The following is a 17,141-nucleotide window of genomic DNA, read 5'->3' as shown; positions in this document are numbered from 1 at the left end:
CTCTGAGCGGAGCTTGGCTTTGCCTGGAGACGAATGACCTCTAAGATTGCCTGACCCTCAGAACTACACAAAAGCATAGAGAAATTTCTAATAAATCTCACTGGGTTAGTGCTCCCAACGTATGTTCTCCGAGCACTGTCTTAAGCCTGGCTTAGGTTTTCAGAATCTGAGTGTTCACTTCTAGGCCTGGGTATGGTAGAGGGAGCATGTTGGCCCAGGCAGAGGGACCCCACACCTCCCAATACCTGGGATAACCGTGATGGTTTTCAGGGCCCGCAGCACACGGAAGGTCCTCAGGGCTGAGATGTTGCCCAAGTCCACAAACTCTGTCACATACCTGAGTGGGAAGTTGAGGTGGGGGTGTATCAGAGCTGGGACAGAAATCAAGTGTCTCTGTGTCCAGAATGAGGACAGCCGAAGAATTCTTGTAATTGGGGTTATCACAAGGATAATTTGGAGGGCAAGCCAAATAACCCCCAAAGTTGCTGTTCTAGCCCGAGAGTTGGGAAGAACAGAGCTGAACTTGCTGCTGGAGAATGGAGGAGGACACCCCCACTCACCCACTGGCTGTGGGGCTGCGAATCAGGCTGCCCCCTAAGGTGTGCATGGTAGGAGGAGGGGACACTGACCTCTGAGCAGGGCTCTGGGAATGTCCTAGATCATGTGGCTCAGTCTGCACAAGTAATGGCCCCTGCCACTCCCCCACCCCCGTCAACGCCCTCTACAGAGCTTACCCTTCTGGCCGATCCCACCCCAGCCTCGGGGCCCCGCTCACGCCATCGTGATGACACTGAAATCCAGCCAGTTCCAGGGGTCCCGGAGGAATGTGAAGTCATCAATGCAGAAGCCTCGGGCCAACATCTTAATGAGAGACTCAAAAGTGTAGATCCCTGTGAAGGTGTACCTGACAAGAAGAAGGCCAGTCGGGGCCAGTGTGTCACCTGGTTATGTGTGTGTGTGTGTGTGTGTGTGTGTGTGTGTGTGTGTGTGTGTGTGTGCGTATGTGTGTGTGTGTGTCAGCTGTGGACCTTACAGGAGGGGCACCAAGATGGCATATGGCTACCCAGGGCTGAGGACATTGGTGAGGGTGCTAACATGCCCTCCCCAACCATGGCTTAGGGTGTTAACTGCCACAGGGACAATGTGTCTTCCCTGAAAGACAAGAGCATTCCGGGTACAGATCTGGGATAGGAAATCTGGGGAGGGGGACTTACTCCACGTCCTTGGACCAAGAAGGCGGGTTGCTCATGGTCATGAACACACAGTTGGTCAAGATGGTGATCATGATAAACATGCTGAACAGCGTGGGGGGTGGGTCAAGGAAAGAGAGGGAGCAGCTGGGAAGAGGAGGGCACAGGAAGGTCTCCTGCCCACCCCTCCCCTCCCCACCTCTCCCACTTGGGCAGGATATGCGTGGATGAGCACCTTGATAGCCACCCGCCTGACAATGCTGAAAGGACTCAGCATGTAGAGGGCAGGCGTGGCGGAGAAGCGGAAGATGGCCTTGCCTTTGTTGAGCACAATGAAGGTCTGAGAAAGGGAGAGAAACCGTGAGCCCAAAGGACAGACAGACAGACAGACAGACAGGAGGCACAGAGAGAGGGGGTCCTCCCACACCCAGACCTTCTTGTCACTGTAGTAAGGGTCCAGGTCCTCCAGGGGGATGCCGATGACTTCAGGTGGCGGGTCCCCATAGATGAGTGGTAGGTTCTTGCCAGCTTCGAGGTCACTGCGTGGCTTCCGCTCAGGCTCCTCAATCTCCATTTGCTTATTCCGCTGCAGCCGGGCCTCCTCCTCCACTGCCCGCTGCTCTATGGCTGCCAGGGACTCTGGGGTGAAGGGGCGCAGGCAGTGGGGACCGAGGGGTACCAGGGTAGGCAGAGATGAGCTGGCCATCCTTGCATCCTGGGCTCAGGGGCCAGAAGGATGGTAGGCAGCAGGGCAGCCGCAGCCCGTAGTTCCGGGGTTCTGGGTAGTCACCAAAGTCCTGGGTCTACTGTGTACTCCTCACTTCCTGCCTGCCCAGGGGTTGGGCCAGGGAGGTGGGTGAACGGGTCTTGTTGGGGCTGGGAGATGCGCCTGCAAGACCTGGGTGTGCTGCTGCACAGGCACCGGGCAGGAAGCATCCCCCAACCCCAGGCCCCACAGTGCACTCTTCTCTGCAATAGGTTGTGCCACCTTCAGGATCAACAGAGAACAAACCAGATCCTCCTCAGCCTTGGGAACTTGCGGGCAGTGTCCCAGTGTCCTGAGCTGTCTCCCGGGTTCAAACTCCAGGAACTGTGTGGCTTCAGCCTATTGGGACAGAGGGAGAACCTGTACTGGCTACATCCACATGATCTCCAGATGGACCAAGATGAGGGTCTGGTAGGATTATCCTAAAGTGCAGAGGGGCTGTGCTGGGCTAGTTATTGAAAATGGACTTAGGGGAATGATTCCTTCAGCAAACAGAAAGAGTACTGGCCCAGCCACTGACAACCACTGAAAGGTCAGTATGGGCCTGGAGAGATGGCCCAAGTGCATATAAGGACCTGAGTCTGGATTCTCAAGGGGGAAAAAAAAGGATAGCCACATGAACAGTGCTGGGGCAGGAGCAGAGACAGGGGGATTGCTGGGTCTTGCTGGCCACTACTCTAGCTCCAGGTTCAGGGAAAGTCCTCCTTCAAAGAAATGGACAGGGATAAAGCAAAGCAGTCAATGCTCTCCTCTGGCCTCTGCAAGCACGTGTATACACACACACACACACACACACACACACACACACACACACACACACACAGATGACTATAAAGTTTATAGTAAATAGTTCTGGATGGTTTGGATCGTTAACTGGGCCTATAAATACGACTGTTGACAGAGCACTTATTAAGATGATGTTGGTATATTCGGCTATGGAAAAAAGGGCGAATGGAACAGCAGTGTATTCTACATTAAATCCGGATACTAGTTCAGATTCACCTTCTGTGAAGTCAAACGGGGCACGATTAGTTTCTGCTAGGGTTGAAATGTGTCATATTAGTCCTAGAGGTCAAGTTGGGATAATTAGTCAGAGGGTTTCTTGAGTTAAGATTAGGGATTGAAGTGAGAATGATCCATTTATTAGAAGGACTGATAATAGAATAATTGCTATGGTGACTTCATAGGAAATGGTTTGGGCTACTGCTTGTCAGGCTTGAATATAGAGTATTTTGAGTTGGAGGCCCATCCTGATCATAGGATAGAGTAGATTGATAAGCTGGAAGTAGCTAAGATGAATAGTATCCCTAGGTTTAGGTTAACTAGAGGGTGAGGTATAGGTAGTGGACCCTAGAACCTCTTCCCTAACACAGGGACTCTGGCAGACCCCAGAGCAACATCAAGCACAGCCCTCTCACAGAAGACCCAGGCCCAGAGGCTCTGGTTACTGTCGATGCTTCTCAGGCTTGGCCAACAGACGGAGCAGATGACAGGGTAAGACCAGAGCCATTGGGCAGAGGTGGCCACACCCCTTGCCCAGCTACCCAGCTGCTTCTTGCCAGGCTCCAGGGAGTCAAGTTTCTGGGAGATGACTCTGCTGGTTCCTGTTTCTCAGCTGGTCAGTGACCCTGTGGTGAGCAAGTGCACACATACACACACTCAGGTCTGTGCTGAAACCCTTCACAGACACACTCAGCCTGTCCCATGACTTACCCTGACCCTACATACATGCTTGCATCTTGTTATATGATAATGCTGGCCTGCTAGATGGCCTTGGAGGGACCCACCCAGTCTTAAGTCATCTTGGCCACAATACCCCAATTCTGGTGCCTCTCTCTCTCCTTCACGGGAGCCTAGAGGAACCACAATAATCCAGTGTCACAGCCTGGCTCTGGACCAGCCCTCGAGGAACTGACCTCACCTGAATCACCGGAGCCCAGGGGCAGTCCAGTGTTTCTTCTCGGCTCACACCCCTGAGCATCCTGCCCTGCTCCCATGTCTTGAAAATGATGTGGCCCACCCCACTGGTCTACTTCTGGTCTCTGCTCTGAGAAGCATCTCCTTCTCTTCTCTCTCTGGGAGCACACACACACACACACACACACACACACACACACACACACACACACATACACATACACACACATACACACACACATATACACACACACACATGCACACACACATACACACACACACACATACACACACACACACACACACACACACACACACACACACACACACACTTCTCCCTTCAAAATCACCACCTCCCAGCCCTCCCATCCTTCCGCCAACCCTGAAGTCACTTCATGTTTGGGAGTTTTGCTGTGTGAGGGGAAATGAGCTGCATTCCCAGTACCCACACAGTGGCTCACAGCTGCCTGTAAGTCCTGTTCCAGGGGATTGATGCTCCCTTCTGACCTCCACAGTGGCCAGCCACAAACAAACTCACATGCAGGCAAAACATTCATACAATAAAAGTAAATAAAGATATAAATTTTGTTTAAAAAACACATGTGGGGCTGAGTGGTGGCACATGCCTTTAATCCCAGGACTCAGGAGGTGGAGGCAAGTGGATTGCTGTGAGTTTGAGGCCAGCCTGGTCTACAGAAAAAGTTCCAGAACAGCCAGGGCCACACAGAGAAACCCTGTCTCAAACCCCCGCCCCCAAAGAAGCCATGTCCACCCCCTGTAGCTCCACTTTGGTTTTGTTGTGTTTGTTTGTTTGTTTGTTTGTTTGTTTGTTTATTTGAGACAGAGTCTACCCTTGGCCTGGAGCTCAATGATCAGAATGTTAGCTGATTGTGGAGATTTCTACTTCCTCAGAGCTGGGATTATAAGTGTATCCTGATGCACCCAGTTTTGTCTGTTTTTTGTTTGTTTGTTTGTTTGTTTTGTTTTGTTTTCAGTGGGAGCTGAGACTTGAACTCAGATTCTCAAGTTTATGCAGCATAAACTTTCCTACACCCCGCCCCCATTCCTGCAGGATTTTCCATGAGGCCTGTTCTCCCTCTTCCAGAAAACAAATGCTTCACGTCATCTCCTGCTTCTTTAAATGTCCACGCTCTCCCCTAACGTTCCCCTCGGATGGCCCTGCTTTTTTCATAAATGATGCCAGCACAGAGTCAAGCCTCCAGACATGCCCACTGCTGTGCCCCTTCTTCCTTCCCCTCCTGGCCTATTAGAATAATAATAACCTGGCCAGGCATGGTGATGCACACCTTTAGTCCAAGCACCTGAGAGGCAGAGGCAGCAGCTCTCTGAGTTCGAGGTCAGCCTGGTCTACAGAGTGAGTTCTAAGACAGCCAGGACTACACAGAGAAACCCTGTCTCAAAAAACCAAACCAATCAACAAGCAACAACAACAACAATAATAATAATAATCACCACCATACGCTGGGCCTTCCACTTATACTCAACACCTGGGCCCCTGTGCTTCCTCACGACATCTTCCTGTAGTTCTTTTCTGTCTACTGCTCATGGTTGTCTGTCTTCTACATTAAAACTAACGACAGCCGCCACACCTCACACCTCCGTCATCCATTCCCGTCTTCCTGTCTTGGAAAGTGTCTACACCAGCTGTCTCTACTTCCTTACCTTTTGCTCCCTCCTCAACTCATTCCAACCTGGCTGCCATCACCCCGCTCAACCGGAACTGCTTTTGTCAATCACTAACACTCTCCCTGCTGCCAAGTCCAGGGCGCACGTTTCTCTCCTCACCTCCCTTGACCTCTCAGGAGCAGTCAACCCAGTTGGCCACAGCCCCTCTCTGGAATATTCTATTCTTTCAGCCCCCACGGGATCACACTGGTGATTTCTCTTCCTCTCTTGTTATTTCTTAACACCGTCTGTCGTACGGTCCTTTCTGTACTCAATCCTTCAAGTCGCATAGGGCTCAGCCTTCACATGTCTATGGTGATAGAATGTGTCATAGGAATAAGATGACCTTTCCTCTCTGCTCCACACAGGCATAGCTACTGCCCTCTGGACAGCTCCACGGTGCTGAGAGGCCCCCCAACTGGAACAGGACTTTTGTGGAGTTTCCATGGTCCCATACACTCTTTCTCATGCCAGAAAATGCATCCTGAATTCTCCTTTTCTCTCACTATGGGCAAAGCCCTACTAATCCCTTTTCACAGTGCATGGAAACATACCTTTTCCCAGCTTCTCGTGACTGTGCCACAGTCATTTCCGGAGTAGCCTGTTTCCTGCTACCATTTTTTGCCACTTACCCTCCGAATCAGTCCTACAAGGCAGCCGCTGATCTATCTATCTATCTTTCTTTCTTTCTTTCTTTTTTTCTTTCTTTCTTTCTAAGATTTATTTATTTATTATGTGTACAGTGTTCTGCCTGCATGTACGCTGCACATCAGAAGAGGGCACCAGATCTCACTACAGGTGGTTGTGAACCACCATGTGTTGTTGGGAATTGAACTCAGGACCTCTGGAAGAGCAGCCGGGGCTCTTAACCGCTGAGTCATCTCTCCGGCCCCAACCACTGATATTTCAAAACAAAAACTGGCTCCTGTTTCTGCTAAAACTCTCCAATAATCCCCCAGTGTGCTTAGAATACAACCTAAGCCTCCTGTGGTGGCCTCCCAGGTCCTGGCGCTCTGGCCCTTGCCTACTTGACCACTATTGTCTACTGCTCTTACCCTGGTCACTCGGTTTCAATCCTATTGGCTTCTTTGACCACTGGCTTTGTACCTGCCTTTGAGATTTTACCCAGCTCCCCTCTCTCTCTGGAACCCCACAGCCCTCCCTTTCTGTCTTCTATTTCAAGAGAGTTCTTCTTCCTCTTTTTCCTACCAAACTCCCCCGTGTTTTCCATGACATTATTTTTCGTAAGTTGTAAATGCTCGCCTCATTTGTCTGTGTGTTCTCCACAGAATGGAAACGTCAACACGAGCAACTGTGTCTATCTAGGTCACCACGGCTAGTCCCAGCACTGGGCATGCAGTAGGTATTTAAATAGTGTTTGTTGCCAGGCACGGTGGCACATGCCTTTAATCCCACACTTGGGAGGTGACACAGTCAGATCTCTGTGAGTTTGAGGTCAGCCTAGTCTACATAGTGAGGTTCAGGCTAGCCAGGGCTACATAGTGAGACCCTGTCTCAAAACAAAAATACCAACAAAGGGCATACTGAATGAATGAATGAATGAATGAGTGAGGCCTTGGATATAGACCTTTTAGGGATCTCATAGGCTTTTCTATGCTTCATCCACCAACCCATCTGTACATCCATCTGTCCATCCATCCGTCCATCCATCCATCCATTCATCCATCCATCCATCCATCCATCCATCCATCCATCCATCTGTCTATCCCTCTATCCATCTGTTCACATCTCAAAAGCTGAGCTGGCCATGAGTAGGGCTCAGCAATCCACAGTTTGATGCTAATGGCCAGGGGAAAGTGGACCTGAGCACGCGTGGCTGTGACAAGATGATATAGAGCCTGTCCTCAAGAGGGGCGTTGATGGTGCTGGGGGAGTTCAGGTGGGTGAGCAGTTACTTCCAAGTAAGAGGAAGAGATACGACTTTTTAAAGCTGGCTCTCAATGGATGAGTAAGTTAGGAACACAGGAAGACAGAGGGGAGGACATCCCAGGGACAGGGGCAGCCAGGGCAAAGGCAGTCACTGGGAACCCGTATAGATCACAAAAGCCACTTAGGGAATGGGGTTCGGGAGAGGTGGGATGGGGCAAAGGGTTGCTGCCAGGCATGAGGGGACTAGACTTTATCTTGCAGCCTTGTAGAGTCCCTCCCAGGGGTGGGAGATCAGCTAGAGTCACTACCACTCAGTACTGCCCACTACCCTTCCCATGAGTCTAACACAGCTGGGAAAGCTGTGTTGTTTTTAGTGGCACCGGCGGCAAGATGGAAGGACAGCTGCAAGGTACGGATGTTCCCGACAGAGACAAGACATCGCCAAGACTCTATGACACCAGTAGGCTGGTAGATCTCCATGTGGCACCTCGGGGGTACAATGAAGCGTGAACACGGTAAGATGACAGGGCTTGGGTCTCAGGGCAACCCCTTGCCAGTGCATTTGACAATGTTTCAGAGAACCGAGAGAGCAGCTTTCACTCCCTTGTTCCACCCCAGGGAACTAAGCCTCGGAGAGGAGCCACACTTCCCTGTCCTCAAACTCATTCATTTGTTCACAGACTTCTAAGTTTGTGGTCCATGCCTGGCTCTGATCTTGGTCTAGGGCAGAGCACAGAGGAGGTAAAGTCCCTGCCCTCACGGAGCTTGCATTCCAGAGGGAGGAGGCAGGAGGTAAATAAGGGAGCAAATAAGATAATTTTAGCGAGTGATAAATGAGAGGCCGAGCCAAGGCTAAAGTCAACTCCTGGGAGCCAGGGCTGGAGCCCATTTAGAAAGTGCAAAGTCCCATCCGAATCTGCCTTCAAAAAGGAAGTTCGGGTGGAAGTGGTGGGTAAATCAGGCCTTCCTGGGGGCCTGGTGCTGGTGAGCTGACCAGGAAGGAGGTGTCGGGGGGAGGGAGATCAGGATGGCAAGCCAGGCTGAGGCCAGCTGTCTGCAGGCAGGGAGCCGAGGGTGAGGACGCTAGTCCCTCCTGGAGCAGGTCCAGCCCAGCATTGTCTCTCCCTGTGGGACCGCCAGATTGGAGCACCCAATTCCAGATATAGTCTGACCACAGAGGCCTTTTCTCTATGGTCCGGCCACTCAGGGTGTCCATTCATCACAGATGGAGTCTGCAATCACTTTGAATCTTTCCCTAAGAGTCGTGGTCTAATTCCCCAGCCTGTAAATTATGTGACTGATTCTTCTGTTTTCAATCTGCATACACCTCAACAAAAATATTAGCCGATTAATACCAACAGTATATTAAAAAATTATGTACCATGGCCACATGGGATTTATCTCAAATATGCCAGGCAAGCTCAAAAGACTAATATAAACTTCATATCAATAGACTGAAGAAGAAAAATCACCAGATCGTATCAATGAATGTAGATAACGGTTAAAAACAAAACAAAATAAGCCCTAATCCCCATTCATGATAAGACCTTCAGCAAATTAGAAAGGAGTTGATGAAGACAGGTTAGGAAGAACCCTACAGTTAACACTGACTTCCGTGGTGAGGAACTAGACGATTCCAAAACTGACCAAGGCAAAGGGGCTCCTCACTGCTTTTCAACAGCACACTGCAAGTTTTACCTTTGCAATCGGAGAAGAAAAGGAAGGAAAAGACGTAACGATTGGGAAGGAAAAAAATAAAACTGTCCTTGTTGACAGACGACATGATTGTCTCTGTCCAGAGTCAGAATTGACTGGAAACAATCACAGACAAGCCGCTGTGTAGAAGCTGAGGTATGGGACTTTGTGAAGAGTTGCTCACCCCCACCAATTCTTCCCCCCCCCCCCATTCTCTGCACCTGGACATCTCCAGTCTTTTGTGAGGGAAGGTCTGCTGGGTGTTGGCAAAACAAAGCTCAGGATAGTCTCCTAAGCCCAGATGTTTTTGTACAGTTCCAGAACCTTCCCTTCTGGAAAAGCAATCCTTTTGGGGGCGGGGGGGGAGGGGGGAACTGTCTTCAAATATCCAGAAATTCATTCAGCTTCACCAGTCTAAAATCTCTCAAGTGGTCTCAGCTATGCCCCTTCTATAAAAGCTACTGTAAGAAACTGTCTTGGAAGGCTCACCATAGGTGGGCATAACCTGCCCTGTATACCCCCCCTGCATACCCTTCCCCTGTCCCTTCAGCGTACACCTCCATGGGTACAAGGATGCCAGACAGCTAACTGGATTTGTTCAGGGTCCAGTTACCACTCCTCTTACCAACTAGCCAAGCCTTTATCTCTTGCAAGACTGCTCACCACTCACCACTGTCTAGCTGTTTTGTTTGTTTATGAACAAAATTACAGGGCCAGCTAGACAGCTCAGTGAGTAAAAGCACGTGTTAGCTACCCAAATCTGATGATCTGAGTTCCATCCCCAGAACCCATGGACAAGAAAGAGGTAAGGAGACAACTGACTCTGGTCCCCACATGCATGATGTAGTTGCATGATACCCTGCCTATACATCTCTCTCTCACACACACAATGATAAATTTACTAACAAGGCGTGGTGGCACACACCTTCAATCCCAGCACTTGGGAAGCAGAGGCAAATGGGTCTCTGTGAGTTCGGAAGCCAGCCTGGTCTACAGAGGGAGTTCTAGGGAGTTCTAGGACAGCCAGGACTACACAGTAAGACTCAGACTCAAGAAATAACATAAAATGAACAAAATTATCTAAAGCAAGCTGGGTGTGGTAGTTCACATCTGTACTCTCAGTAACTGGAAGGGTGAGGCAGAAGGATTGCCAATGAGTTTGAGGCCACTCTGGACTACGTAGTGAATTCCAGGTTAACCTATGCTACAGAGTAAACCTCTGTCTCAGAAACAAGCCGCAGACAGACAGCCAAGAGACATTACCAAGAGCTATAGGTGCCAATGGAGATCTGCTTTAAGGGTCCCCTGCAGGGGAAGCTCAGATACAAAACACCCTGGGAGACTCAACCACACCAAACTTCCGTTCTGATCAAAGACAGCACTGGACAGCAGGGTGGACTGTTCCCCCAAATCCCAGGTTCCCACTGTGGCCCAGCTCCACGAGTGAGGGGGTGGGGAGGGGGTTAGCTGTGTTTCTTTTCTGCCAACACTTAGCCTGGAGAAGACAGAGAACAAGTGGCCCTGGCCTTGGCAGGCCAGAGCACAGAGGAAGTCACCGTAGGTGCCCCCTACCCCCGGCCTAACACTGTAGAGAAAAGTACAGGTTGCCAGGGGCCTTGGAGGGTCCGGCAGCCTGCCAGGCTCTAAAGAACCTCCAAAAATGTGGGGTAGTTCTCCCCCAATCTTAGGCCTCTCAGCTTGAGCCCTTTGTTACCCCAGTGCTTCCTGTTGGCTCAAAGCCAGTGAAATAAGAACCACAAATGGGCTGTGTTCAGCTTTTGCCCCAGACCCCCCTCTCCAATCCCCTCACAGCTCTTTTATCCCTAGGAGAACAGCCCCAGGGAAGATTTCCTTCCCAGGCCTAAACCTTTAAGACAGAAAATGTATATCACGATAGAGAATTCCAGGCGTCCTCCAACATGAGAAAAACGCCCCAGGGGTTGGAGGATTGGTTCTACAGGCCCTAAATCTTGGGGCATTCATCTCACTTGCAATGTGTGTGAGGTGGCAGCATAAAGTAATAGTCCTGGACTAGGCTAGCACTCCCTACCCAATCAATAGGTAATAATCAGTTACCATGCATAATCCAGTGCATGCTGGGAATTGAACCCACAGCTTTATGCATGCTAGGCAAGTATGCTACCAGTAGAGCCACACCCCCAGCCCTGAGCTGCAGACCCTTCCTTCCCTCTCTTCCTCCCTCCCTCTGTCCTTCCCATCTTCCCTTCTCCTCCATCCCCTGCCCCGCTTCGCCTCCCTCATTCCTTTCTTTTTCCTTAGTTTTGAGGCAGAGTCTCACGTATTCTAGGCTGGTCTTGATCTTGCTATGTAGCCAAGGATGACCCTGAACTTCTGATCTTCTTGCTTCCACCTCGGAAGTACTAGGATTACAGACCTGCACTCTGCCTGGTGTGTGTGCTGCTGGGGCTAAACCTGGGACCCAGCGCATGCTGGGAGGTGCAAAGCACCAATCGAGCCACGTTCCCGGGTCCCAGATTCTCTGGTGAAAACTCAGCAGTGTGCCAGCCCTCGTTTCACATGCTTCTGTCTGATCGTCCCAGCTAAGGATCTGAACAGAGCTTTCTTTCATGCCAACCCCATGTGCCTGCCACTACAAACATGGCTTCCCTCCAGCCCTTTGGGGCATTGACCTGGGCACAGCTGACCTACAGCACAAGTGCCCCCTCCACTGGCCTGGCCTCCAAGGGCAGGCTAGGGGGCTTGCTCAAAACTCCTTGAAAGGTGTGGCTACGGTAGACACCTGGCAGGCCTAGAAGGATTGCTTGCTTCTTGAGGTTTTGTGTTTTGGGCTCAGGGCCTGGGAACACGCGTCAACAGTCTGGCAAAGAACTTCTTGGATACTTCTTTTCTTTCTCTCTCTCTTCCTTTCTTTCTTTCCTTCTTTCTTTTAAGACAGGGTCTCTACATGTGGCTTGGACTGACTTTGAACTTTCTATAGGTTGTACCACTATCCCTAACTGAAGTTTATTTTTACTGGAACCAGTGAACTACCACATATACACAACCTCCATCCACTGTGGTCATGAAGTACCACATATACACAACCTCCATCCACTATGACCACGAACTACCACATATACACAACCTCCATCCACTGTGGCCATGAACTACCACATATACACAACCTCCATCCACTGTGGCCATGAACTACCACATATACACAACCTCCATCCACTGTGGCCATGAACTACCACATATACACAACCTCCATCCACTGTGGCCATGAACTACCACATATACACAACCTCCATCCACTGTGGCCATGAACTACCACATATACACAACCTCCATCCACTGTGGCCATGAACTACCACATATACACAACCTCCATCCACTGTGGCCATGAACTACCACATATACACAACCTCCATCCACTGTGGCCATGAACTACCACATATACACAACCTCCATCCACTGTGGCCATGAACTACCACATATACACAACCTCCATCCACTGTGGCCATGAACTACCACATATACACAACCTCCATCCACTGTGGCCATGAACTACCACATATACACAACCTCCATCCACTGTGGCCCATTTGTATGATCCATTCTCCATTCTCTGTCTCTTTGTCTCTCTCATCAACTCCATGACTCATTTCCCAGATCCCACTATGGCCTATTTACACACACACACACACACACACACACACACACACACACACACACACACGAATGCTCACTCAACTCTGACTCATTTCCCAGCTGCTCAAAGGGGTGGGGAGACTGCTTCGTTCTATCCAAGCCCGGGGCTTCCTGCCTTCTGTTGGCTCAAATCGCTCTACGGAACAATGCCCAGTATACAATGGATCCCCCCCCCCCAAACTGCTGTTTGCACACACTATAGTCATGTGTGAGCCACTCACCTGCTCTGAACATGTCTGGGGTGGGGGGCCTGCCTCCACCACCATGGCTCCTCCCCCTGGGTAATTCCTTTCAGGAACTCCCTGCCTCTGTTGCTCTGCCTTCAGCCTCTCTATACTGCACCGCACTCCTCCGATCCTCCTAGAATCCAGAGAATTCCAGGACCAACCTAGCTCTATATCTACTATGAGCCCCTATCACACAGGCCCTCCTTGCAGAGGCCCTGGGAGCAGGGACTGTGGCCACCAGTCATCTGGCAACACCTGAGATCGTCAAGGATGGCTGACAGACTCCTCTGACGGCTGCCACCTGTCCTCAGGCAGCCTGTGTTGCCTCTTCCTGCTCTTGGGGACTTTCCCTAGAAGTTGTGTCCGGAAAGGCTTCCTCCTTCTCCTCTTTCAGGTCCTTTTCCCAAAGTCAGACCGACTGAAACCTGCCGACTTCAACAACGACACACACGAGTCAACAGTAGACCTTGCTGCAAAGGACGCCGATGGGACGGCCTTGGCCTTGTCTATTTCAAAGCCCTCATAGCAACCTAGCTGGAGGTCTCCACAGTCCATGCTACAGAGGCCCTCACTTCCAGGGAGATCAGATAAGAAGGAAAAGATCCCTGACTTTCCCCACCTTGGCGTGTGTGTGTGTGTGTGTGTGTGTGTGTGTGTGTGCAAACATGTGCGTATATGTGGGTTGAGGCTAGAGGTCACTATTCGGTGTCCTATTTTTTGGGTCTGGAGCTCACTGATTCAGCTGGATTAGCTGACCAGCAAGCCTCAGGGATCCTCTTGTCTCTACCTCCTAGTGCTTGGAACCGGCACAGCTGCCTGGGGACCCGAACTCAGGTCCTCGAGCTTGCGGAACAAGCACTTTATGGAGCGAGCCATCGCCTCGGGCTCCAAATCTTGGTTTTTGAAGGGTTCCCAGAAGCTGTAGCCTCTTTCCTTCTCTCACTCCTGTGGTGAGGTGTTTTATTGTGTTTTCATAGACACCAAGAATTTAATGAGCTCTTCTATACACCTACTGGAGTTGAGATATTGCTCTGGGCACTCCAGTGCCCATGAACTCGCTGAATCCTCTCTATGATTTTGTTGTTATCACTTTGCTGACAGATGAGGCCTGGGAAGGGTAAGTGGCCTACCAGGTGCTCAGTATGCAGTTAGTAACTGGGATTGACAGCTGGGCCCTCAGCTTGTCCTAACCACCAGGCTAACCTGCTACCACCAGGCTATAAGTACCCAACAGGGGCTCCTGAGCGGAGTCCAGTGACTATTGGATTTTACCCTTCCCTCCTAGGCCAGGACTCCAGGCAGAGGGCCCCGAGACAGGGACATTGCCTCATCTGCCTCCCCCTTGCCCACTCTACTGCCTTTGGGACTCCTGGAGCCCCTCACTCCTCGGCCACCCTCCCCACCCTCAACCCAGGGTGTTGACTGAAAACTCAGGGAGTAAAAATAGCCGGTGCTGATGCTGCAGAATGGGGCGCACACACAGAGGCCAGCAGGGATAAAGGTGAGAGAAACCCGGGTCCCCAGCTCCTCCCGACGGAACCACAGGGAGACCTGCCCTGTCCCTGCCTCAGTGGGACTGGGGACCCCTGAAAGAGCCACCAGACTGACCCAGAGCCCCAGAACCTGCCTCACCAACTCAGAGTCTGCACGGTCCCAGGAAAGCTCTGTCCTGACTCAGTCCCACCCGAGTTCCGCCCCAGAGAGCAGGGGCCTTGACCACTGTGGCTTGAGCCCTGGCCACTCCCTTGCAGTGTGACCCCCTCCGTGTCCAAGTATCTGATGAAAAGGTGTTGAAGATGTCGACTGCATGGCCCGTGAAGCGTAAAGCTGTCACCCACACATCTGCCTCTGTGCCCCTCACATCTCCTCCCTGCTCTCCAGACTTCATGGGGCAGCTGCTTCCCTGCTCTGGAACCTCTGGTCCCTTCTCTCCTCTCCATTCTGCCTCTTCCTGCCTTCAGCTGCACTATCCGCTCACTTCCTTTCACCCATGTTTCCTTGCTGTTCTGATGGCCAGAACTGCCAGGCCCCCAAGGCAGAGAGCCCTGGTCAGGACCGCTCACATCTCACCAGGAGATCCGGTGCCCGCTGTGTCTGAGACAGGTCCTGGTCTGGGGCGAGGTGACCCCCAGTCCTGAGTTCTGAAGCATACATATTTCCAAACCGGAAATGACAAGCAGGGCCAGGCTGGGCCTCCAAAGGTTCTTCATCCACCTTCTCCTAACGCCCTAAAGCCCTACATATAATCCTTTGAGAGGTGCCTGGGCTACAGCTGACGGCAGGCTGCTGAGATCACTGGATGCAAGGCCTGTGGTTTCTGTTCTCTGTGATCTGGACACTGTGTGGGGACTTGGGCCTGGCTTACCTTTGCCTGGATGCCCTGCCTGACAGGTTCAAAGGTCCTGGGATATTTAGCTTCTACCTTGTCCCCATCACTACCACAGAGGGTGATGCCTCATACTACAGGCAGAGAACTTGGGAGTAACCCCAGAAGTGTCTGGAGGGATCCTAGAAAAAACAACCTACCTACCGCTATCGCCAACCCCACACAATGTCACCCAGCCTCTGCCACTGTTAGGGTACTCTTGATACAGCCATAGCTATGGTGGCAGATGATTGATGACGGCGGCGTATGTTGCTCCTGACACCTCCCCGAAATTCAGCCCAAACTTCCCGACCTGCTCATTGGCAGGACCTCATCAAAGGCTCCTCCCCATGCCTCTAGGCTTCCCAAGCTCTGCTGAGTGACTTGTTCATGTGTGAACTTCAGGAGCTAAGGGGGAAGAGAGGGCAGGTGGAAGACTCCCTCCTGGTGGGGGAGTGGGGGCTGCCTCCTGACATTTAGAGGCCTGAACCCTTGGACATAGCCTAGCCCCACATTGCTCTGACCTGGAGATCTCAGTCTCTACCCATATGAAGTCATATGTGGCCCAGGCTGGCCTTGAATTCATGGCAATCCTCCTGCCTCAGCCTCCTAAGTGCTGGGATTACAGGTGTATACCGCTATGCCCAGCTAAGACTGGGATGGATGCCTTCAGAACTTTCAGCAAGTTGAGCCTTCCGATAAACACCTGGACACCCGACTAGCTCTAGCCTCTCCAGGCAGTGTCTCCCAACTCTAGTCACAACTCTCCTCTGCCAGCCACTACTGCCCACCCTGTCCTGGTGTCCTGGGGGTCCTATTCTTAGTAAAGGGGGTGGAGGGTTTGAGGTCTGCTGGACACTGCTCCCCTGACCTACACTGGGAACCCATATGTCCTCAAGTCCTCTCAGGACTCTCTCGGTCCCCAGAGTTCCCTGAGTGCTATGACCCCATCTTTCCTCTCAAGGTACACTCTCTGACTCAACATCCCACATCCCTCTTGGCTATATGGGGCTGCTCCCCTGGGCCCCCCTCTGCTATGTGGGACTTCATCTCTTGCCCTCCCCTCAACCCCAGACTTGCCAGTAAAAGAGGCCTGTGGCTGGCAGAAGGGGCTGGAGGAGGGCGGGACAGTGGGCAGAGCCTAGACTGGTGGCAGCCGGGATGTGTCCTCCGCTGGCATCTCATGGAATCCTCTTTCAAGAGAGCAAAGAAGCCGCCACCACCCCCACCCGGCCTCCAGCCGCTCTCCTCTGCCCGGCTTCTCCCAGCCTCAGCAAGCAGGCCAAGCCGACGGAGGACTCACTGTTTTGATTCTCCCTCATGTCCCTTCCTGAAGAAACTACAGCCTGGACCCTGTCCTTCGGGTCACCCTATGCCTGTCTGGAGCTAAGCTTTAGTCACATGCTATTTGTGATCAGAATGGGGACCCTTGCTCAGGGGACGGACAGCAGGGACAGAGAGAACAGATGACAGGGCAGAGGAGGCCAGTCGGGACAGAGAGGGTTAGCACACAAGGAGCCTTGACAGGGCAGATCGGCAGAGCGGGGTCCAGGCACAGACAACAGAGCCGGGTGCGGAGAGGTCAGCGGTGACAGAGCAAAGTGGTGACTTCCTCAGAACCATGCTGGGGTTGAGGCCAGGGTCACCTGTCTCTTGGGGTGACCCACCCCTTGGGGTACCAGGCTGGGCTGGCACAGAAAGGCATAGTACTCACTGTTGGCCAGGAGCAGAGC

General features: G+C 51.8%; 1 protein-coding gene across 2 annotated transcripts in view; it reads right to left on the bottom strand.

Moving 5' to 3' along the window:
• Nucleotides 1–1,896, bottom strand: part of Scn4a (sodium voltage-gated channel alpha subunit 4) — a 28,533-nt gene extending 26,637 nt beyond the window's left edge. For both annotated transcript variants that reach the window (XM_052758765.1, XM_052758766.1), the window contains exons 1-5: nt 1,624–1,896; nt 1,412–1,530; nt 1,215–1,304; nt 776–904; nt 246–337 (exon numbers count right to left, since the gene is read on the bottom strand). In XM_052758765.1, coding sequence (XP_052614725.1) covers nt 246–337; nt 776–904; nt 1,215–1,304; nt 1,412–1,530; nt 1,624–1,896 — 703 coding nt within the window. The remainder of the gene's footprint in view (nt 1–245; nt 338–775; nt 905–1,214; nt 1,305–1,411; nt 1,531–1,623) is intronic.
• Nucleotides 1,897–17,141: the final 15,245 nt, after the last annotated feature.

Source organism: Peromyscus californicus, unplaced genomic scaffold (genome assembly GCF_007827085.1).
Source record: "Peromyscus californicus insignis strain IS unplaced genomic scaffold, ASM782708v3 Scaffold_3__1_contigs__length_106647218, whole genome shotgun sequence".
NCBI lineage: Eukaryota > Metazoa > Chordata > Mammalia > Rodentia > Cricetidae > Peromyscus > Peromyscus californicus.
This window is presented reverse-complemented; position numbering and strand designations above follow the sequence as displayed.